At 42.8% G+C, this 24,925-nt stretch overlaps 1 protein-coding gene across 2 annotated transcripts in view; it reads right to left on the bottom strand.

The window, feature by feature from the left end:
* LOC141126853 (retinal guanylyl cyclase 2-like) overlaps window positions 1–24,925 on the bottom strand; it is a 211,856-nt gene that overhangs the window by 134,605 nt on the left and 52,326 nt on the right. For both annotated transcript variants that reach the window (XM_073612862.1, XM_073612863.1), the window contains exon 2: window positions 20,814–21,615. In XM_073612862.1, the coding sequence (XP_073468963.1) occupies window positions 20,814–21,558 (745 nt within the window). In that variant the 5' untranslated portion in view covers window positions 21,559–21,615. The remainder of the gene's footprint in view (window positions 1–20,813; window positions 21,616–24,925) is intronic.

Below are 24,925 nucleotides of genomic sequence, written 5' to 3'. Positions count from 1 at the left end.
GAGAATAAAAAAACCTATGAATTGTCTACATTAGTGTTTTGTATTGGTACCTGAAAAGTCCTATGTTGTTAGATTGTTCTCTCTTGGCTGCTGGACACCAAAGATTCCCTTCTCGTAATCAACAATTGTTATGTTATTTTTTAATTGGAACTGTTCATTTATTTGGTGGTTAAATAAAGGGCTTCTGTGGCCATTTAAACCCATGGAGTGCAGTCAGTATGTTTTATTGGGGGTTTCAACAAAGGGACGGCAATTAACGAATGCATCAGTTCATCTACTATATAGACTAGGACTTCCAAAGTGCTAAAGTGCCTTGGAAGTGGGAAGACATACATTATTTTGTAAAAAGTTTGACAGGCATCAGCCTCCAGAAAGCACAACGAAGGAGTAATTATATTGGTTACAACGGGTACATCCATGACAGCATCAGGGAGCTAAATTACAACTGCTGTAGGCCACTAATTATCTGCTCTATGCTTACGTTAAACTTGGAACAGAATGAAGCACATCCCTTCCTCTATACTGTTATCTGATGTAAGAGCATCTAATAAGCTTATTAGGTTTACTGGAACATAAGCTAGACCTGAGAACAGAAAAAAGAGCTCAGGTGCTAAATGATACCCTTACAATTTTTCACATGAAGTGAAAGGAACCCTTCTTTGAAGTTTAAAGCGGAGTTCCACCCAAAAGTGGAACTTCTACTCCTTGTACTCCTTCCCCCCTCAGGTGCCACATTTGGCACCTTTAGGGGGGCAGGATACCTGTCTTTCAAAGGTATCCTGTTCCCACTTCTGGGAGCTTCAGCCGCCCGTGGGTATTGACGTCACTGCCCGGGCATCCTCCTCCTCCCTCCTCCTTCCCCAGCCCCCGGGCCAGTAGGAGAGAGGAGTGGAGCCTCGCACATGCACAGTAGGGTTCCCGACATGAAGCAGTAAGGCTTCACTGCCGGGTTCCCTTACTCGCAATGGAGGTGGCATGCACCGGACAGCTGATGGAAACATCAGCTGCGGTGTTGACATTGCTGGACTCCAGGACAGGTAAGTGTCCGATTATTAAAAGTCAGCAGCTGCAGTTTGTGCAGCTGCAGGCTTTAAATTTTTGCAGCGGTGGGCGGAACTCCTCTTTAAGGCGCCTTTCACACGGACGGCTGTTCTGCCGCAGTTAAAAGCATATAATATGATCTGTGAAATTCAAGACTCCAGACACTGCGATCAGCTGCATTTGTACAGTGAGATTACCTGCGTTTACGTGCATTTGGAACATTCTTGCCATTTCTAATGTGCTTCCTGTTGCTTTTCTTTCCTTGTTGCCGCTGCTATCCGCAGGAGAAATAGTACACTGCGATTACCTGCAGTTATGTGCAGATAGCTGCGCTAAATCGCTCCTGGATGCAGTCAATTCTATTTTTTTCTATCCGCACCAAACCACATGTAACTAAATCACAGCTAAACGCAGTGTGTGAATGGGGCTATAGGAAAGCATTGTGTGCTTTTAGCTGTGGTAGAAAACTAGAAAATCCGCAGCTAAAAGCACAATTCTATCCGTCCGTGTGAAAGGGGCCTAAGTCATGCAGAAATAACACTAATTATTGCAACTAAATATTTCTTTAAAAATGAGGTAAAGAAGATGTGAACCCTAACTGAATAACATTTAGCTAATAAGACATAATGGGGGTTATTTACTAAAGGCAAGTCCACTTTGCACTACAAGTGCAAACTACAAGTGGAAAAGGCACTTGAAATTGCACTAAAAGTGCAATTGGAAGTGCAGTCGCTGTAGATCCGAGGGGGTCATGCAAGGAAAATAAAAAAACAGCATTTTAGTTTGCACATGATTGGATAATAAAATCAGCAGAGCTTCCTCTCATTTCAGATCTACCCCTTAGATTTACAGCGACTGCACTTCTAAGTGCACTTTCAGTGCAATTTCAAGTGTCTTTTCCACTTGTAGTTTGCACTTGTAGTGCAAAGTGGATTTGCCTTTCGTAAATAACCCCCATTGTGTACTATAAACACTTCTTTCATCTTCTTCTGCATTTCAGTGTTGCTGATCTCCTAAGGACTCTTTTGTGGAAACTTCCAGCCTGCATGTACTCCAGCAAAGGTTGCGTGGCAAGGGAGGACTTTTGTAGATTTTAATGGCAGGATCACCTGGTATTATTTTAATAACAGCTGCAGATATAAAAAATGGTTAGTGATTGGGTTTACACAGGGCCATCTTTAATATTGATTGGACCCTGGGCAAAAATTTTCTTAACCCCCCCCCATGCAATTTCACTCCCCACCTGCTCTGAGACATACAATAAATAGCAGCTAGACTTAAAATCAGATTACTGTATCAGATCAGGCAGCAATTGTGATTGGTTGCCAGCGGTTACAGCATATCATTACTGCTTACTGACTGGTTGCAAGAGGTTACAGCACACATTACGGCTCACTGATTAGTTGCTAGAGGTTATAGCAAATGATTTCTGCTTGTTAATTGGTTGCTAGAGATTACTGTACAGTGATACTGCTCACTGATTGGTTGCTAGAAGTTACAGCACATCATCTCCTCACTGCAGGGGGGCATGATATACATATGAATGCCGCCTTTATTTACATATCAATGCCGCCGACCACAGCTATTTACTTATGAATGCAGGTTATTTACATGTAAACATAGGGTCTGCAGGTGAGTCATCTGTACACAACAATAGGGCAGAGCTGGGCAGCATTAGTAACAGCACTTTACACTGAGATATCGGGACACAGCACAGGACTAAAACTTCAAGGGACAAGGGAATTTAAACTGAGATAGTTGTCAAGTATGAGGCAGCTGCTTTGGGCCCCCCAACAATGACAGGGCCCAGGGCAGCTGCCCCTTTTACCCTGCCTTAAAGACGGCACTGGGTTTACATACACCAATCAGCCATAATATTATGATCACCCTCTTAATATTGAGAAGGTCCCCCCCCCCAAAACAGGCCTGACCCATCGAGGCATGAACTCCACTAGACCTCTGAAGGTATCCTGTAGTATCTGGCACCAAGCCATCAGTAGCAGATCCTTCAAGTCCTGTAAGTTGTGAGGTGGGGCCTCCGTGGATTGGACTTGTTTTTCCAGAACATTCCACAGATGCTCGATTGGATTGAGATCTGGAGAATTTTGAGGTCAATTCAACACCTCAAAGACACCTTCTTCCATTGCTCCATAATCCAGTTCTGATGCTCACATGCCCATTGAAGACACTTTTGGCTATGGAAACTGGTCAGCATGGGCACCCTGACCGGTCTGCTGCTACGCAGCCCCATATACATCAAACTGCGATGCTCTGTGTGTTCTGACATATTTCTATCAGAACCAGCTTTAACTTTTTCAGCAATTTGAGCTCCAGTAGCTCTTCTATTGGATCAGACTACATGGGCCATCCTTCGCTTCCCATGGGCATCAGTGAGCCTTGCCCGCCCATGACCTTGTCGCCAGTTTGCCGGTTCTCCCTTCTTGGACCACTTTTGGTAGGTCCTGACCACTGCAGACCAGGAGCATCCCACAAGATCTGCAGTTTTGGAGATGCTTTGACCCCCTCATCCAGCCATTACAATTTTACCATTGTCAAAGGGAGATAATCAGTGGTAATTACGTTACGTTTCAGTGGTCATAATGTTATGGTTTATCAGTGTATACTGTATTGTATTTTTACATATAACTAGTGGGGATGAACCAAACATACCTGTGTTCGGTTTGAGGTTGGTTCGAAGTAGAGATGCGCACAACAGAAAAATTAGTATAGTTTCAAATTTGTTAAGTTGATCATTTTGTTTCATCCTATTCGTTGTGTTAGAAGGATTCGGTTTCAGAATTCGTTACGTATTTTCGGATTTGTTTTGTATATTTGTCATTTTCAAATCGATTCAAAATGATCCGACTTTGAATTTGAAAATTATTTCGAAAAATAATTTGAATTTTGATATGGAGAAATATTGCAATAAATACAGCAAGTTATAAAAGTGAAATAACATAATGATTCCTACTTAGGCTGCTTTATAGAATAGAAAATAATAGAATTGAATACACCAGAATAGAATAGAATAGAAGAAAACATAGAACAGAATGGAGTAGAATAGAAAATAATAGAACAAAACAGAATATAATAAAATAGCATAGAGAATAAAAGAATAGAATAGAATGGAATAAAACAGAATACAATAGAATGGAAAATATGGGAATAGAATAGAATAGAATAAAATAGAACAAATAGAGCTGTCTTTCAAAATGTACATTTCAGAAGATGGCTATATTTATTCTTTTTTTATTCTAATCTATTTAATGCTATTCTATTTTTTTCTATTCTAGTCTATTCTTTTCTATTACATTTTTCTATTCTTTTATTTTCTAATCTATTTATTCTATTTATTTGGTTTATTTGATTTTATTCCATTCTTTTATATTCTATTCTAGTCTGTTTTATTCAGTTCTATTCTTTTATATTCTATTCTATTCTATAAAGCAGCCTAGTAGGAGTCATCATCTTATTTTACTTTTATATCTTACTGTATGTATTGCAATATGTTTTCATTTCAAATACATTTTTGAATTAAAATAAATTTTCAAATTCACATTCATTTTCGAATTCAAATTAGTTTTCAAATTTAAATACATTTTCAATTTTACATTTATTTTCAATTGCACATTCATTTTCTGTATGAGCATTCCCTGGGTGTGTATTTCTTGCCTCCGTGTTCCAATTTCTACATTCAACCCCTGCAAGTTCTATACATTTTTCTTAAGAGAAGCATTTGATGTGCAATTATTAGAAGGCCTTGGCCCTAAGCAGTTAACGTCTCCTGAGGAAGCCCACTTTTGGGCGAAACATATCGGAATCTACATATATGCTGCTATTAATAACAAGGACCACACCACATGGGTCATATTTGTATATGTTTTTACGTGAACATGTCATTTTAGCCTAATGTTTAATAAAAATTAACTATTTTAAAGAATCTGTAGTTCAATCATTATGCTGCACCTAAAAAGTCCTATGGAAATGTGCTGTTGTTCTCTACTAAAGGTGGACAGGGTAGGAGCTGATCAGACATACTGGGGCAGGGAGTTCCAGAGGATGGAAGAGGCTCTGGAGAAGCCCTGGAGACGAGCATGGGAGGAGGTAACAAGGGAGTTAGAGAGCAGGAGGTCCTGGGAGGAGCACAGAGGATGATTTGGGCGATATCTGCAGAGGAGGTTGGTGATGTAGCTGGGGGAGATGTTGTGGATTCCTTGTATGTTGTGGTTAGTATTTCGAATTCTATACGGTGGGGTAGGGGAAGCCAGTGAAGGGATTGGCAGAGAGGAGCAGCAGTCACGGATTGGTTAGTAAGCTGTATGAGTCTAGCAACAACATTCATAATAGGTTGAAGGGGGGGAGCCTGTGTAAGGGTAGACCAGTGAGGAGGGAGTTGTAGTAGTCAAGGCGGGAAATAACCAAGGAGTGAATAAACTGTTTTGTGGTGCCGTTAGTCAGGAAGGGGCGAATTCTGGAAATGTTGCGGAGGTGGAGGTGGCAAGATTTAGCCAGTGATTGGATGTGAAGGAGAGATCAGAGGATCACACCCAGCACCCTGGCATGTGTGGAGGGACCAATTGTTGTGCCGTTGATCTCAATGGTAAAGTCATGGGAAGGCGATCAGGCAGTATGAAATCTAAATATGGCATTGCAGACAGGAGAAGTCAGAAATTAGGACTTTTAGAGACCCTGGGAGTTTGAAAGAGGCTCCTGTGGGCAAAAACTGTTAAGCAAAGTTATGCATCTACCACTGAATGATTTCTTTTTTGCCTTTAAGTCATGTGCCAGATCTACTGTTATGTTCTACATCTGAGAAGTCTTCGGTTAAAGCAGAACTAAACCCATTGATTTCACAGTTTAAAAAAACGTTACATTCCTGGTACCTACCGGGAATCTAACTGTAACATTGGTTGTGCTCTAAACCAAACTGTCAAACCATTAAATGGCTGGTGTCATGTGCAGCACCATGGCAGTTGAAGATCAAACAGAGGCCAAGATGGCTGCTTCCTTAGCTGAAAACGATAGGAAGGTTTAGTTCCGCTTTAACCACTTCCCTACCAGGCCAATTCTGACATTTCTCTCCTACATGTAAAAATCATCATTTTTTTGCTAGAAAATTACATAGAACCCCCAAACATTATATATGTTTTTTTAGCAAAGACCCTAGAGAATACAATGGCGGTTGTTGCAACTTTTTATCTCACACGGTATTTGCGTAGGAATTTTTCGAACGCGTTTTTTTTGGGAAAAAAACAGTTTTGTGTTTAAAAAAAAACAGTAAAGTTAGCCCAATGTTTTTGCATCTTGTGAAAGATGAAGTTACGCCGAGTAAATAGATACCTAACATGTCACGCTTCAAAATTGCACACGCTCGTGGAATGGCGCCAATGTTCGGTACTTAAAAATCCCCATAGGCGACACTTGAAATTTTTTTACTGGTTACATGTTTTGAGTTACAGAGGAGGTCTAGTGACAAAATGATTGCTCTCACTCCAACGTTCATGGCGATACCTCACATGTATGGTTTGAACACCGTTTTCATATGTGGGCGGGACTTACGTATGCGTTTGCTTCTGCATGCAAGCACACGGGGACAGCGGTGCTTTAAAAAAAAAATTTCTTTATTGATAATTATATTTTGTTTTTTTTATTTTGACACTTTTTTGAAAAAAAAAAATTTTTGATCCCTTGTAATAGGAATATGACATTGCAGGTGCTCTTAATAGTGAGATATGGGGTCAATAAGACCCCATATCTCACCACTAGGCTGGGAAGCCTGAAATAAAAAATAAAATAAAACGTTCACCGCTTCCCAGCCGAAGCTGCGCCGTTTTTTTGAATGGAGAGGCCGGGCGTGACGTCATAACATCGCGCCCGGCCTCCGATGATCATAGAGACTCCGGCGACAATCCCTATGATCTACATCCGGCGTCGGCGGATCCGCTCTCCGCCTCACCGATCATAACGGTGAGTCGGAGCAAGCACCGGAGGGCGGCGGGAGAGGGGGACGTCCCCTCTCGCCTCCCATAGGAACAATCAAGCGGCGGAACGGCTGCTATGATTGTTCCTATGGTGTAGAGATTCGCCGGAATATACCCGCCCAAAGCCCAGGACGTCATATGACGGTGGGCGGGCGGGAAGTGGTTAAAGTGAAGTTCCACCCACTTTTACAACTCTTCAGCATCCTTCACTAAACTGTGCACTGTAAACGAATTGGATATTTAAAAAAAAAAAAATTTCTCAGCACCTACTGTATATCTGCTGTATTCATTTTTCACTTCCTCCTCCCTGGCATCATTTCCTGTTTGCAATGCCTTCTGGGAAGGGGCAGCAACTTCCTCTGACACTGCTGTTGCTATGGAAACCTGACCTGAAACCTATCACACTGCTTGTGCTGCACTGAGCATGTGCGAGATCTGCAAGGATGAGATGCAGGAAGAAATACAGTCTGGCTTCAGATGCCCACACTTAAGATGGCCACGGCCTGCTGTAAGTTTATAAAATAACAAACTACTGCTATAAACTAACAAAAGAGACCTTAGTTTACAGACTAACTTTACTAGAATACATTAAGCTTGTGTATTATAGGGGTATTTTTATTTAGTAATATTTTTTTATAAGTATAATTTCGGCCGGAACACCACTTTAAGTTCTGAGCCTTCACTTGGGTTATCAAATAAATTTGTGAAGAAAGGAAAGGAAAAGTGAAGAGAGCAGTGTTTGAGTTGCTTCATGGTTGTAGCCAAACCTAAACCCTCTTCCTAAATCCTGGGGGTGCATGCTTCTGACAGAAATATCCCAAAAAAAATACAGAGAAGAAAAAGAGAGGGAAATAGCTAGGGAATAGGAGATACCCAATATAAGTTATTATTTATTAACTTCTTTAGATCCGCGCTATAGCCATATGACGGCTACAGCGTGGACCTATTTTGCCGGGAGGGCGTCAATAGATGTCCTCCCATGCTTGAGCGGCCTGAGCGCCCCCTGCAGGGCGCGCGCCGCGTGCTCTGTGATTAGCGAGTCTATGAGACTCGGCTGATCACAGGTCGGAGTATGGGGTCGATCCTGATCCCTTACCACGTGATCAGCTGTCAGCCAATGACAGCTGATCATGAGATGTAAACAGAGCCGGTAATCGGCTATTTTTTCTACTCACGCTATCAGGCTATAAAAAAAAAAGCCGATCACCGGCGGCTGTCAGCGGGACATCGGTCCAGATCAAGGAGAGCTGCCACCAGCTCATCTGTGCCCACCTGTGCCACCTGCCAGTGCCACCTACCAGTGCACAACAGTGCTGCCTACCAGTGCCCACCAGCGCCACCTACCAGTGCCCACAGTGCCACCCATCAGTGCCCACAGTGCCACCCATCAGTGCCCACAATGCCATCTATCAGTGTCACCAATCCGTGCCTCATCAACAGTGCTGCCATCAGTGTCACCTACCAATGCCCATCAGTGCCACCTATCAGTGCCCATCAGTGCCATCTATCAGTGGTACCTATCAGTAACACCTGTCAGTACCCTTCAGTGCCACCCATCAGGGCCCATCAGTGCCATCTTATCAGTGGCCATCAGTGTCGCCTTATCTGTGCCCATCAGTACCGCCTTGTCTGTCCCCATCAATTTCGCCTTATCTGTGCCTATCAGTGCCACCTTATCTGTGCCTATCAGTGCCCATAAGTTCAGCCACCAGTGCAGCCTATCATTGCCCACCAGTGCCGCCTCTTCAGCACATATCAATGAAGGAGAAAAATTACCTGTTTATAACAAACTATGAAACATGATTTTTTTTTTTTTTTCAAAATTTTCTATTTTTTTTGTTTGTTTGTTTGTTTAGCAAAAAATAAAAACCCTAGCTGTGATTAAATACCACCAAAAGAAAGCTCCATTTGTGTGAAAAAACTTTCATTTGGGTACAGTGTTGTATGACCGCGCAATTGTCATTCAAAGTCAGCGCTGAAAGCTGAAAATTGGTCTGGACAGGAGGGGGGTTTAAGTGCCCAGTAAGCAAGTGGTTAAGATTATTCTAAAAATATTGTTTTTTTTCCCCAATACAACCTGGAGGGTAATGGTTGATTCCACCAAAGCTGGTTCATGTCTGCAGAGAAAGCTAGGGGCTCATGCACCTCCACTTAAAAAGCTCCTGAGTACTGAAGGTTGAGCTTGAGACACCTAAGGGTGTGTGGCCCTGGAAGCTTCTGTTGTGAGTGGTCTTGGCTTTTTGAGTATTTGAGTATTTTTACAGTATGTGTGATGATACCCCGTCTTCTGGGCAACATTATGTCTTTGCACTACTGGTACACCACCTCTACACCAATAATCATGAGCTTTGGGTAATGACCGAAAGAACAATATCACAGATACAAGAGGCTGAGGTTTCTCCAAAGAATTATTCTTGTTATGACTAAAGCCCAACTCTTCCCATTTTTTTTTATTTGATTTTGAATAGGTTTTATTTCTCTGTGACCTATTTGGAAAGATCCAATGCAATACTCCCAACGCACACGTTCCTGCACAAACGGCTGTATCTTAAATTGGGTGCTGATGACCAACGGCTGGAACCGACTGCAATCATGAGAAGGAAGTGTCACCAGTACACCAGGATCTCCAAAATTGGGTCCAAAATTTTAATCACATAGTATCAAAAAAATAAATAGAAGCAATGTTTCGGAGCCACGCAGGGCCCCTTCATCAGGCAGGTGGTCAAAATTTGGACCCGATTTTGGAGATCCTGGCGTGCTATTTGGAAATATTTCCCTTCATTTACTGTCCCTGGGACGTCCGATCAAGAATTAAGGGAACTAGTCCCAACAGAACAGCAAGACTCAAACAGCTATAAAACCTGACAGATGTACTAACCTTTCTTCACTTCTTCTCTTCATTTCTTCACAAGTGTTTTTGTGGCCCTTTCTGTTCCTTTTGTACAGTTTTACTATCACTTGCTGTGACACCCTGTCATTATGGTGTCATGCTGAGCTTGCGTCCTTGTTCACCATTTCAGGTTCCGATTTCAGCCCAAATTTTTGGCTGAATTAGGACCTGAAATGGACCAAGATACGCACAGAGCCCCTGCGCAAATCGTACTGGAGCAGCTCCGGAGATATGTGAACCGGCTCCATAGAGAGACGTATAAATAAACTTAATTGCGCTAGCAGTGAAAAAATTGGAAAGTGCTTAGGAGACACAATGTGTATGTGAATCCCACCCAAAATAACAATAAGTGCATAGAATCCTTATTCAGAAATACAAAAAATATGTGTTAAAAAGTCAGTGATCATAGACCGAAAACACTTATAATCAGTCCATAATAAAATGAATTGTATTGGATAAAAAGAAAAAAAAAGAAAAAAGTCCGCTTAATATGTTTCATCACCAAGCACTAAGGACTGATGAGCCGAAGTACTTCTTATCAGATGTACATTGATTGCAGAAAGAAGAGTAATAGGTGTGCGCTTACCCCAAATGTTGGACCTCCACTGTGGCAAGGTCTTATGGGCTTGCAGATTTCACCCTCTGCGGGGACAAGATGTTGATCTCCAGGTCTTGGCAGCGTATACCGCCGACTTCCGTGTGGTCTGGATAGCCCAACTGCTCCAACATCAGAGGGGGGACTCACTGCTTGCCATCACGTGTTCCGAAGTGTTTATTTGCACGGGCGTTCTGCCTTTGATTATGCCGGCTTTTTTATGATACTACTTTTTTACTGGAATCTTTTAATATTTACTTGTGGTTTATTTTAACCAATAAAACCCTAAACGTTATCACACTATTGGAGTTTCTTCTCCTTATACTTTTTTTCTTGTATATGGGCTCTTCCATTCCTGAGTCCCCCCTCTGATGTTGGAGCAGTTGGGCTATCCAGACCACACGGAAGTCGGCGGTATACGCTGCCAAGACCTGGAGATCAACATCTTGTCCCCGCAGAGGGTGAAATCTGCAAGCCCATAAGACCTTGCCACAGTGGAGGTCCAACATTTGGGGTAAGCGCACACCTATTACTCTTCTTTCTGCAATCAATGTACATCTGATAAGAAGTACTTCGGCTCATCAGTCCTTAGTGCTTGGTGATGAAACATATTAAGCGGACTTTTTTCTTTTTTTTTCTTTTTATCCAATACAATTCATTTTATTATGGACTGATTATAAGTGTTTTCGGTCTATGATCACTGACTTTTTAACACATATTTTTTGTATTTCTGAATAAGGATTCTATGCACTTATTGTTATTTTGGGTGGGATTCACATACACATTGTGTCTCCTAAGCACTTTCCAATTTTTTCACTGCTAGCGCAATTAAGTTTATTTATATGTTTACCACTTCATAGATATTTGGAGTTTTATTTGCAGCTGCACTTTTTGTACATATATATTTTCCTATCACGTATTGCTCATTAGCGCAGGTTGATTCCACCATTTCCATAGAGAGACGGTCACAATCTCCTGCTGTTGCAAATTGAATGGGGAGCCCACATCTAATTTGCACTAGTGTGACCCCAGCCTTAGTGCTCTTAATTGAGACAAGTACACTCTATAGAAGTATATGCTTTTTTAATATTTCATGTCTGAGGTTTACAACCACTTAAGGACCCGTTCGCACCGGTGTGGCTTTAAAATCAAGCTACTGTAGCGCAATTTCAAAGCCGCGTGATTTGCACTGCCGATTTCATGGCAGCGTGCAACTTCATTTAACAGAAGTCTATGTAAGTCGCAATTACATTTTAAAAAAGTAGCGCAGGAACCTTTTTCATAATTGCTGCGATATGAGTAGCGCCGATATGAACGGTTCCATTGTCGGCGTTAGATGTACGAGAGCAGTGTCTGGCTCTTTAAGACTGCGGTGTCTCCACTGCAGGTAAGCTCACACAAGACAAGGGAACCTTATAGTGTATTAAAATTATTGCACTTACATCAAGATAATGAAAACACAGCTTAGACAAATTCTCCTAGCAGGGCTCGTGACATCCGCGTCACTTCTGGTTTCGGCTACGTCACCTGGCTCTGCCCAACGCGTTTCGTCACGGTCACGTGACTTCCTCAGGGGTTTCCTTGTCTTGTCTTGTGTGAGCTTACCTGCAGTGGAGACGGCGCGGTCTTAAAGGGCCAGACATTGTGGCTAAGGAGTGACTAGTGGACCCCATTAATGCGAACGGGGGTGGAGGAGGTTTAAAGTGGAGTCTGATTTGTATTAGTGAGTGATGTATCTTACTTAATATCTTTAGCCAATCAGCTTATCTCTTTTGTGTCTGAGTCACACTGCATTCCTGAATCTTTTTAGATTCAGTTGAGGAGGAGACGGAGTCAGGTCTCGTGAGTGAGGGAGTGGACTGGAGTAAGTACAGGACTTTTTATAAAAACAAGCATAGGATTAAATTTTCTTTATCTCCTACGAAAGTACGAATCAACGAAAAAGGCAAATCTCACAAAAGTACCGGTTACTAAATTATTAGTGTACCGAATAAACGAAAATTATTATCTAACAAAATTACGGAATTACGAATCATTTCGTATCAAAGAAAATATAACTGATACGAATGAGTCCGAATATGAAACCTCACGCCTTACGGAATTACAAATTGTTAGACTAACGGAATTATGAATCATTTCGTATCAACGAAAATATATCTGTTACTAAAATACGAACGAGTCCGAATATAAAAACTCTCGTCTTACGAAATTACGAATCGTTGCGAATCAACGGAAACGTAAAGAAACAAAACAAAACAAATTTTTTTGTTGTGCACATGTCTAATTCACACTAATATTTATTCTTTTTTTTCTAGAAGTTTTCACTTTACATATGTGTCCTTAGGAGGAGGCGCAGCAATATTTATCTATGTAAACAGGAGGATAATTTAATGGGATTTTGTGGGTGCCAGGCAAATAGAATTAGACATACACCAAGGTAAAAAAATATATATCACATTTTATTAGACATAGAAAAAGTTTAAAAATTATGCTGGCTATACATAAATAACGCAAACAGCAGTACATATCAGATGGTAAAAAGGGGGCACTCAGCACTAATATCCCGACATGTTTCACCCGCTGGGGCTTCCTCAGGGGATGTTTGTTGAGAGACTAAAGTAGATATGTCACTGCATGAAACAGAGTACAATTAAGGACTATCAAAAACAAATTACAACAAAAAATGTACACTTAGGAAATGATGTCAACGACCGTCCAAAGCCAAAAATTCAACTGCCAGCCATTAGATAGTAACCTGCGGTAAATGTAGAGCCGCACTAGGAAAACGGACACTGCGCTGCACAGGAAAAAGTTGGCCTAGATGAGCCCAGGAAAAGGTCATCGGATAAATCTCTGCCCAATGGAGAAAGGAATATGAATGTGATGACCAAAAATGAGGGAACAGGGAGAGGGAAGTGGGGTGGTGGAGGGGAAAGGGGAAGGGAGGAATGGGAAGGAGGTGAAGGGAAAGGGCAGGGAGGAAAAGAAGGGAAAAATAGGAGTGAGGTGTGGAAGGGAAGGGGAGGGAAGAGGAAAAAACATCCCCTGAGGAAGCCCCAGCGGGCGAAACATGTCGGGATATTAGTGCTGGGTGACCCCCTTTTTACCATACAATCTGATATGTACTGCTGTTTGCGTTATTTATGTATAGCCAGCATAATTGTTTAAACTTTTTCTATGTCTAATAAAATGTGATATATATTTTTTTACCTTGGTGTATGTCTAATTCTATTTGCCTGGCACCCACAAAATCCCATTAAATTATCCTCCTGTTTACATACATTATTCAGGGATGGTGGTGCCTCCTTGTTGACACTGTCACCTATCCATACCAATTAGTAGCAATATTTATCTATTTTAATGCTTCTGCTTTATAGATATAGTATGATGAGTTAGCATTGTTACCCTGGTACAGGAAGTGTGTTACTGGAAGGATCCACAGGATAAAAAAAAAAAAGGAAAAAAGCCTGAAAAAATGAAAATGCAGTCACCACATCTAAGGAGTAGGACTAGTAAGCTGAGATAAATGAAATTTGTTTTACTTGGGTTTAGATGTGCTTTGGATATAAATATAGATCTGAATCATTTTAAAAGCTGAAGGGCATCAAAAAAAAAAAGACACAAATTAACAATCTAAATCCAATTAATCACCTTACTCCATGTTTATCTTAGTATGGACGGGTACACTATGAAATCCAATTTTGCCCACGAGTTATCACACATTAATAAATATGAAAAACATCTTTTTAGAACTAACGCCTGGCTCAGAGCTGCAATACTTGTTTATTCTCTGTCAATCCTTTTAACATGTAAGCTCATTTCAGATTTCTTGGTCTTTGGAATATTTATTATTTCCTTAATTTTTTTCTATAACCGCACAAGAGCACGACTGTCAAAGAATAGGAAATGTTGCCTTTTGCGGATTGGCAGAGAGGCGTAGGAGAGCAAAAGGAATGGCATTTTAAGCCAAAGGTTACAGTGAAGTCTTCAATCATTTACTGGTGTCAAGTTTTTCAGCTTATCGGATACAAAAGTTCATGGCATAAATTGTGCTTGCTCTTAATTAATTCAGTATCAGTTATACCATTAGCATAAAGAGGGCTAAAGAATTCGACCAAGGCTCTGGTTGATATGCTCTGCATCCTAGGCACCAGAAATGAGGGGGGTGAGCTTAGGTGGGAAAATGGCAGCACTATATAGAAAATATAATGCTGCACTGTAGGTAGGGCAGGTTATGTAGATGTGGCGCCCTCCCAGTTCGACAGTTAGGTAAATTTTAGTTATTGGCTCCATGATAGTGAGTGGAGTGGTTGCTTACAGTTAGACTGTTAGGTAAATTTAGTTTGGATCCAAAGTAGTGAGTGAAGTGTTTGTTGATTAGCCACTAGCCCACTGGGCACTTTCAACCCTTACCTGCCCAGGTAAATTTTCAGCTTTCAGCGCTGTCGCAGTTTGAATGACAATTGCGCAGTCATGCAGTGCTGTACCCAAATTAAGTTTTTGTAATTTTTTTTTTTTAACAGATAGAACTTTCTTTTGGTGGTATTTGGTCATCACTGGGTTTCCATTTTTTGCTAAACAAATAAAAAAAGACTAAAAATTTGGAAACAAGTTTTTCTTAGTTTCTGTAATAAAATAGGTTGCACTGATGGGCACTGATAGGCACTGATGAGGCGGCACTGATATGTGGCATTGATGGGCACTAATAATCAGCACTGATGGGCACTGATAGCCATCACTGATAGACTGCACTGATGGGCACTGGCAGGCAGCACTGCATGGCAACACTGGTGGGCACTGATTGGCAGAACTGGTGGACACTGATTGGCAGCACTAGTGGGCACTGTTGGGGCTGCACTGATCATCAGGACACTGATGATCAGTGCCCTGATTATCAGTATAGATGTCCTCTGTGTGGATTTGCCGGTTATCGGCTCTCCTCTCCTCACGCGCTGTTAGCATGAGGAGAGGAATGCCGATAACCGGCAAATCCTGTTTAGACCGTGTGATCAGCTGTAATTGGACACAGCTGATCATGTGGTACAGAGCTGTTGTGATTGGCTCTTTACCCCGATCTGGGATGAGCTGTGTCCTAAGGATACAGTGCTTACAGATCCCTGCTGATGCATGCCGCAGGGGCACACAAGAAGCATGATCATAAAAGGATGTCCATAGATGCCCTCCCAGCAATGTGCCACTGCGCTGTAGCCATCCTTCGGCTATAGCGCTGTCTTGAAGAGATAATTTAGTCTGCTCTGGGTTCCTGAGGGTTTGTTTGCTTTCCCCTGCCTCTGGAGGAAGCGTCCAGAACATAGGAAGGGAGATTCAAATGATTGGGTGAATATTTATCATTCCCCGGCCAATCCCTGGAAGGGGGTATCCAAAAGGTAGCTGGGGAGGTGATAAAGAGACAGGAGGCCTAAACAGATTGTTCTTTCTTCTTCAGGGAAGGTTCCAGTACTTCTGGGGCTGTTGCCCCTAGGAGAAGTATCACTAAGACAAGCGACTCACGTTTGGGCCTAAAGCAGGACTTTGCCAAGGATATGCCCATGGAGACTGCATTGAAAACAGCTCTTGGCACACAGCGAGTAAAAATTATACTGGGGCTGATTGTGTAGAAGCGAAAGGTAACCAGCTGCTAACGGCTTCTACAGGTCTACAGCTGTGAGGTATCAGATATGCTGACCATTCATTTCCCAGCTACCTACAGAGAAGCTGCTACTGAGAGACCAGAGAGAAGCTTGTACTTTTGCTGTTGTCGCCGATCGTTATGGAGTATCCTGTGACTCTAAACCCCTTCCTACTGTTAATGTTCTGCTGCAATAAATCCTAAAAAGACATCCCCCTAGAGGCCTAGACTGTGATTTGTTGGTGTGTTGATGTGATTGGTGGCCACTGTACTGTTCAGAGAGGACCTGTCTGCTTCCTGCAGCCCCTTTGGGGGTGAGTGCTACAAGAAATCTAAACTAAATTTAAATGCGGCTCTGTATTCTTTTATAAGTCAATTACGGATCGATTTACTCCTAATTTACTCCTAATTAAACATTTGTGAATCTTTGGGGGAACGCTCTGTGAATCTTGTGTGAAAAACATTTATAAATAGATTGATAAAAATAAATAGGTTGTCACTAGAGCTAGTGTCTAGAGATGTACCGAAATTTCGGCGGCGGAAACATATCGGGCGAAAATGGTGTTATCGGCATTTTGCCGATAAGAGGAAAAAGGTGCTGATAATAACACCGAAAATGCACCCGATTTGGCTGCAAATTTGACGCAATTTTTCTATATTTAAGGTGTGTTTTTATAGGTCATGTGACTCAAAAACTGAATGTGTTACGTTAGTTAGTTTGATCTTCCTTTGTACCTTCAGTGGCATAGAAAATAAGTAAAGACAAGCATAAAAAAAAATTAAAAATCATCATAACACCTAGTGGGATGGTGATTACAATGGGATAGTGAGAACATTGATGTGCGATGGTAATCTATAATCTATATATATATATATATATATATATATATATATATATATATATATATATACAGAAAAACCTTGGATTGCGAGTAACTTGGTCTGCGAGCGTTTTGCAAGACGAGCAAAATTGAAAAAAAAGTTTAACTTGATATACAAGTGAGGTCTTGCAATACGAGTAGTGTCAAGCAGCTCCATCTAAGTGTACTGTAGTATGATGACAGTATTAATGTAAAAAAGTGGAATGACACTCACAATGTAAAAAACAATATCAAGCGTTAAGGAGTCTGGTGCTCATCCATGTAAAGCCGCTGGTGTATACATGGCCAGAAGTCCGGGGGCGCTGGTGGCTCCCAGCGCTTCCTGGAGAACTCGGAGACACTCCCATCCAGGTGGGGCGGGTGTAGCGTCCGTTCAGAGCACCCGGAACAGTTCCCCAGTGTCTCGAGTGTCTCCAGGAAGCGCTGGGAGCCCCCAGCACCCCCAGGTCTCTGGTCTCTATACACCAGCGGCTTTACGTGGATGAGCACCAGACTCCTTAACGCTGGATATTGTTTTTAACATTGTGAGTGTCATTCCACTTTTTTTACATTCCAGCTGTGATCTACAGTAGACTTAGATGGCGCTGCTGTTTTTGCATACCTCCCAACTTTTTGAGATGGGAATGAGGGACACCTATCAGCAAAAGTATGCAGGCATAGGACACACCCTGGCCACGCCCCTTTAAAGGAGAATTGTACAAAAAACCAAGATTGGTTAAACCCACAAAATGCTTTTTTTTACCATTACTATTCATTTATATTGGCTTTTGGAATTTACAAATGCAACAATTCAGAACTCAGATGAAAGATTTAGGGCTGGAAAACACTTTTTGATGGATAAAAAGTGCATTCTATATACATCTATATAGATCAGACAAACATGAGGGACAAATGAGGAGGAAGGAGGGACAGAGGGACATTGCTCCAAATCAGAGAATTGGGAACTATGCTTTGTGTTCTTTGTGTCACCTGATTAGGACTTTTTAAGAGAAACAACCCCAGCTGGAGTGCGCCAATAACCTGCGTTTTTTGTGCCTCTAATTTCCATACGATATGTACTCCATAGACCTCAATGTTAAACCCTCAAGTAGCATGCAAATCGTACCTGAATAATATAGACACGATTTCAGCACTACTTTGCAAGCACAAGCTGAAAATGGTTAATGCCAAAGTTGTGGCAAAGTCGTACAAAGTAGTACTGCTCCCAAATCGCGGCAAAATTGCGGTAAATTGGCAGTAAATCGCGGCAAAATAGCGGCCGCAAAATCGCAGTAAAATCTCGCGACTTTGAAGTCGTATAAGTGTGAAAGGGGCCTAAGGCTGGGTTCACACTGGTCCGACAAATGCTCCTACATTGGGAGCTCATGTCGCATGACGTGTGAAATTTAATGTTTCCCTATGGGAGCCGTCCTAACTGGTCCGACACAAGTTGTGCTGACTTTAGAAATGCTCCCTGTACTACTTTGGTCCGACTTTGATTCTACTTCAGCCCATTGACCAACACTGAAGTCGGATTCAAAGTCAGATCGCCGTCTCGCATGATCCGACTTCGGCATGCGACTTGTGCTCAGATGATCTTGAGGGGGAAATCCGCGCCAAATTTTAAATAAAAAACCAGCATGGGTTCCCCCTCCAAGAGCATACCAGGCCCTTGGGTCTGGTATGGAACTTAAGGGGAACCCCCTACACCGAAAAAACGGCGTGGGGGTCCCCCCCAAATCCATACCAGACCCTTATCCGAGCACGCAGCCCGGCCGGGTCAGGAATGGGGGTGGGGACGAGCGAGCGCCCCACCCCCCTCCTGACCTGTACCAGGCCGCATGCCCTCAACATGGGGGGTGGGTGCTTTGGGGCAGGGGGGCACCCTGCGGGCCCCCCCACCCCAAAGCACCTTGTCCCCATGTTGATGAGGACAAGGGCCTCTTCCCAACAACCCTGGCCGTTGGTTGTCGGGTCTGTGGGTGGCCCAGGGACTGTGACGGCATAAGGGGGCGGGGTCACCGCCTATATAAGTCACATCGGAGCGCTCAGAGAGCATTCCAGCCGGAGAATGCGTTGTGTCAACATTGGAAGAAGAGAAGAAGGCAGAAGTCCGGGCCACCGCTAGCAAAAGAGCTGCAGAAGATAGCTGAGGAGCCGGCAGAAGATCAGGACACCAGGAGGAGACGCCGGAGAGACCCCCGAAGTCGGAAGAGGACCCCTGGAGTCGGAAGAAGACCCCCGAAACCGGAAGAAGACCCCCGGAGCTGTCTAATAAATTACTCTAAAAACCTGTGTAGTGTGTTTTTTTATTGACACTTTTTTCCCTAGGTGAATGGGTAGGGGTACGATGTACCCCATACTCATTCACAAAGGGTGGGGGGCCGGGCTCTGGGGGCCCCCTTATTAAAGGGGGCTCCCAGATTCCGATAAGCCCCCCGCCCGCAGACCCCGATAACCAACGGCCAGGGTTGTCGGGAAGAGGCCCTTGTCCTCATTAACATAGGGACAAGGTGCTTTGGGGTGGGGAGGCCTGCAGGGTGCCCTAAAGCACCCACCCCCCATGTTGAGGGCCTGCGGCCTGGTACAGTTCAGGAGGGGGGGGGCGCTCGCTTTGTATTTAAAATTTGGCACGGAGTTCAGCCTCAATATTCATACCAAACACAGTGCCGGCCATTGGCGGGGATCCTAGTCGGATCCCCGTTCATTGAAAGTCGGACACATGCCGACTTCATGTCTCAGAGCAAAGTCGGATTAGTTCCAAAGTAGGACGGCTGTCGTGTCGCACCAGTGTGAACCCAGACTAAGTGTAGCAATATGGTTATATTTAAAGAAGGTACGGTACTCATTTTTATATGAATAAATGGTTGTGGAACGAATCATCTGAGTCTCTATTATTTCTAATGGGGAAATTCACTTTGATATACGAGTGCTTTGGATTACAAGCACGTTTCCAGAACAAATTATGCACGCAATTCAAGGTTTTACTGTATACAGTGCAGTAAAACCTTGGATTGCGAGCATAATTAGTTCCAGAAACATGCTTGTAATCCAAAGCACTCTTATATCAAAGCACATTTTCCCATAAGAAATAATGGAAACTCAAATGATTCATTCCACAACCATTTATTAATAAGGCCTTCTTCAGTTTATAGTCCATATAAAAGTAATTATAGCAATGTGGTAGGTTGTGTAACCATAAAATGTCCATCCACAAATGGAAGCATCCACAGTTATTAGAAGCAAAATCCAGCAGGAGCTACAGAGTTTAAAAAAGAAGAGAGCCACTTCTAAGTGTAGCAATATGGTTACATTTAATGAAGGTACATTTAGCAACTTACATGGTTGATGATTAAAAGAGGCACATCTAGGTATGCAGACATCCAGGGTAAAGCTGTACACATAGATCATCCCCCGCACTGCTGGCTCTCACCGATGTCAGTCTGCAATCATGACCATGCAGACTACCCTGCAGTAGAGCGATCTGAAAGCGAGGCTTAAACCTCTCATGGAGCACAGCATGGAAGGGATGACGTCGATGGTGGTGAGAAGGATGGTCTATGTGGACAGCTTTTCCCCGAATGCCTGCCTAAATGTTGTACCTTCATGAAATGTAACCATATTGCTACACTTAGAGGTGCCTCTCTTCTCTTTTATACTCAGTTGTCATATGACGCTATTTTTATATCAAGACATCGCTTGTATATCAAGTCAAATTGTATTAAAAATTTTGCATGTTTTGCAAAAGGCTCTTAAACCAAGTTACTCTCAAACCAAGGTTTACTGTATATCAGTATACAGTGCATAGTTTTCTTACCTCTGATATCATGCATGTCCTTTATAGCTGTCAATGTATCTATAAGACCACGCTCTCCATTGCCCATGTTTGTGACAATACCAATGGGAAGTCCTTGATTTCTTAGCGCACTAGCTACCTTCCTTCCAGTGTCCACCCAGATGTCTTCATTGGAAGACACCACCGCAACATGAGCCCATCTAAAATACTTCATAAAAAGAAACAAAACTTTGGTTGGAGTTGGCATAGTCCTGGCAAATGTTGGAAAGCTATCTCTCATATCCAGCTCATGGTTAATGCAAGCCCAGGAAAAAATGGCTTTGTCCCAGTTTTTTCCTAAAAGCGATGCGGCATCACAGTATCCAGGGTTCTGCGGACCTATAAATGCAGAAGAAAACTTGTCAAAGTTTGCAAATTCCATTAACGCTTTGGAGGTTTCGCAGTTTTCCTCCAGAACTTTGTAATCCAGCGTGTGAGCCAGCTGTAGCGATGAGTCATTGTTGATTTTGGTCACTGCCAATCGAGCAGCCAATTCTGGCAAGGCCTTAGAGAAATGGGTGTCGCACTTCCATGGACCAACCACACCCACTGTGAAGTTCACACTCTGCACGCCCAAAGGTTTCATGAGTAATGCTATTAGAATTAAACAGAGGAGCACATCAAACGGGAACGTTCTTAAAGGTCTCTGGATTGGTAGATGATGGGAACCTTGGAGTCTTGATTTCTTCCACAAGAAGTCTCCAAGATGTGGACAACGATAAAACATTGTAGCTTGTTACGGCCACGCTAAAGTCCTTCACAGGCCATGAATCTACAGTGTTACCTGTAAAAGATGAAAGAACAACATAAATAATACATAAAACATGAGATGAATAGAATAAAATATTTTCTTTGTAAAGTGGAACCAAGCTCACGTAAGGTTTTCACACAATAAAGAAGGGGCAAAAACCATGGTACCACGTTGTACTCTACATGCTGTTAAGCAAACTAACTGTTATAATTTATGTTCTAAGGATCGTTTCTTCAAATACTTTCATGGTATTCTGTACTTTCCCCTATATGATACTTTCCAAAGCAATACAAGTCAGTTACCAAAGCAATTTGATGTATAGCTTTTAGGTGAAATATTATCAAATGAATACTGAAATGTTTAACTAGTTCAGCGATCGCACCTGTATATTTCTTATAGACCAGAGCAATTTTTATATATCTGCTATGGGACTATTGATTCATCAGTAACTTTGTCATAACTTAAAGTGGTATTAAACCCAAAAACTAAATATTAATAAATTGCAGCTCACCAATTCAATTCTAATGCCGCGTACACACCTTCTGACTTTTCGACCGGACTGGTCCGACAGACTTTCCAGCGGACTTTTGACGGTCTTCCGACTGACTTTTTAACGAACGGACTTGCCTACACACGATCACACCAAAGTCCGACAGATTCGTATGTGATGACGTACACAGGACTAAAAAAAGGAAGTTGATAGCCAGTAGCCAATAGCTGCCCTAGTGTCGGTTTTTATCCGTCGGACTAGCATACAGACGAGCAGGTTTCCGGGTCCGGCGGAGTTACAACGTAAAGATTTGAAGATGTTCCAAATCTAAAGTCCGTCAGATTTGCGACTGGAAAAGTCCGCTGAAGGTCCAGTGAAGCCCACACACGATCGGATTGTCCGCCGGATTTGGTCCGTCGGCGTCCGTCGGACAAGTCCGGTTGAAAAATCCGATCGTGTGTACACTGCATTAGATGTGGTGGCTGCTTTAGTTCTTGTTGTTTTTAAACTTAAAGTGATTGTAAAGGTAAATTAAAAAGAAAAAAAAAAGAGTGGCCCCGAACCTTCTCTTCTGGGGTCCCTGGCGGCTCTCGCGGCTCCTCCCCACATCTGATAACCCCCTCAGAGAAGCGCTTCCCCGAGGGGGTTACCTTGCAGGCGCGCTCCCGAGTCCAGCATTCAGCGTCCATAGAGTGGAAACAAGGGACTCGGCCCCAACACTCGCGTCGTTGGATTTGATTGACAGCAGCGGGAGCCAATGGCTGCCCTGCTATCAATCTATCCAATCAAGAGCTGAGAACCCCGGGCAGAGAGACAGTGCGTCCCCTCCGGCTCAAGTTCCAGGGTTCAGGTAAGTAAAACGGGGGAGCTGGGGGGCCAGTCACTGCCAGGTGTTTTTTCACTTTAATGCATAGGATGCATTAAGGTGAAAAAACACGAAGGTTTACAACCCCTTTAGGCTGGCCATCGATGAGTCAACCAGCGGATTAAATAAAAAAACGGACCTGTTTCCCCCATTCACACATTCAATGTGGATGGGGAAATCCTCCTCACTGTGTCATTGTATTCTGACAGCGTGATGGCTTCCCTACACAAAAGCACATTTTCCAGCAGGCCTGTTGTACAGAAGGGGATCCATAGGTTCCCTTTAAGGATGGGCGGAACACCCCCTGTTCGGTTCGCAGTAGAACTCCCATCAGGAGAAAAGTTCTAACCTGAACGGCGAACCCCATTGAAGTCTATGGGAACCGTACAGAAAAATCAATTGCCCCTGGGGGACATGTTTCAATGCAAAACATTTTTTTTAAAAACAATTGTTTTTTCAGGAGCAGTGATTTTAATGATGCTTAAACACTTGCCCACCAGCTGCCACAGTTTTACTGCGGCAGAATGGCACGACTGGGCGAAACTACGTTATGTTATGTCGCTTCGCCCTGTGGGCACTAGGGGCGCATGCCCCCCCCCTGCTCGCCCCAGGAGCCAATGCGAGTGCCCGGCGGGCGCGATGACTGCCGGGCTCCCGCGATTGCTTACACCGAGAACCGGGATCTGTGTGTGTAAACACACAGATCCCGGTTCTCTGAGGGGAGAAGAGACAGATTATGTGTTCATACAAAGTATGAACAGCGATCTGTCATCTATGCTAGACAGTCCCCTCCCCCCTTCAGTTAGAACACAGAGAGGGAACACAGTTAACCCCTTGATCGCCCCCTAGTGTTAACCCCTTCCCTGCCAGTGACATTTTAACAGTAATCGGTGCATTTTTAGAGCAATGATCGCTGTATAATTGTCAATCGCCCCAAAAATGTGTCAAAAGTGTCCGATGTGTCTGCCATAATGTCGCAGTCCCAATAAAAATTGCAGATCGCCGCCATTACTAGTAAAAAAAATAATAATAATAAAGATGCTATAAATCTATCCCCTATTTTGTAGATGCTATAACTTTTGCGCAAGTCAATCAATGTACGCTTATTGCGATTTTTATTACCAAAAATATGTAGAAGAATACATATTGGCCTAAACTGAGAAAAAATTCGCTTTTAAAAAAAAAAAAAAATGGGGATTTTTATTATAGCAAAAAGTATAAAATATTGTGTTTTTTTTCTAAATTGTCGCTTTTTTTTTGTTTATAGCGCAAAAAATAAAAAACGCAGAGATGATCAAATACCACCAAAAGAAAGCTCTATTTGTGGGAAAAAAAAAGGAAGTCAATTTTGTTTGGGTACAGCTCTGCACGACCGCGCACTTGTCAGTTAAAGCGACGCAGTGCCGAATCACAAAAAATGGCCTGGTCATTCAGCAGCTTCCTGGGCTGAAGCGGTTAAAGTGCAGCAATAAAAAAAAATCCCTTAAATATATAGTGTCTGGGGGGTCCCCTTAGTCTGCCTGTAACGTGGCACATTTGTAGCATGCATAGAACATGCTGCAGCAAAAATGACATTTCTGAACAAAAAAAACGAGTCAAATCACATTTAAATTGACTTGTGATTGTAATTGCCATCACCCGGCGTGACTGATGATGGATTTACTGTTTTTTTATTTTTTAATAAAGCAATTGTCAAAAACAGTCTCTGTGTTTTTAATACTTTTTGACACTTTTTTGGTGAATGAGTAGGGGTTAAAGGGGGCTTTGAGATTCCGATAAGCCCCCCGCCCGCTCACCCCCACAACCACAGCCCAGGGTTGTGGGGAAGAGACCCTTGTCCCCAAATCACCCCCCCCCATGTTGAGGACATGTGGCCTGGTATGGTTAAGGGGGGGGCGCTCGCTCACCCCCCCCTCTTTCCTGACCTGCCAGGCTGCATGCGCGGATAAGGGTCTGGTATGGATTTTTGGGGGAACCCCAAGATTTTC

The sequence above is a fragment of the Aquarana catesbeiana genome, linkage group LG02, assembly GCF_042186555.1.
Source record: "Aquarana catesbeiana isolate 2022-GZ linkage group LG02, ASM4218655v1, whole genome shotgun sequence".
In the NCBI taxonomy this organism is placed as follows: Eukaryota; Metazoa; Chordata; class Amphibia; order Anura; family Ranidae; genus Aquarana; species Aquarana catesbeiana.
The sequence above is the reverse complement of the archived record's forward strand: the minus strand, read 5'-3'. Positions and strand labels throughout refer to the sequence as shown.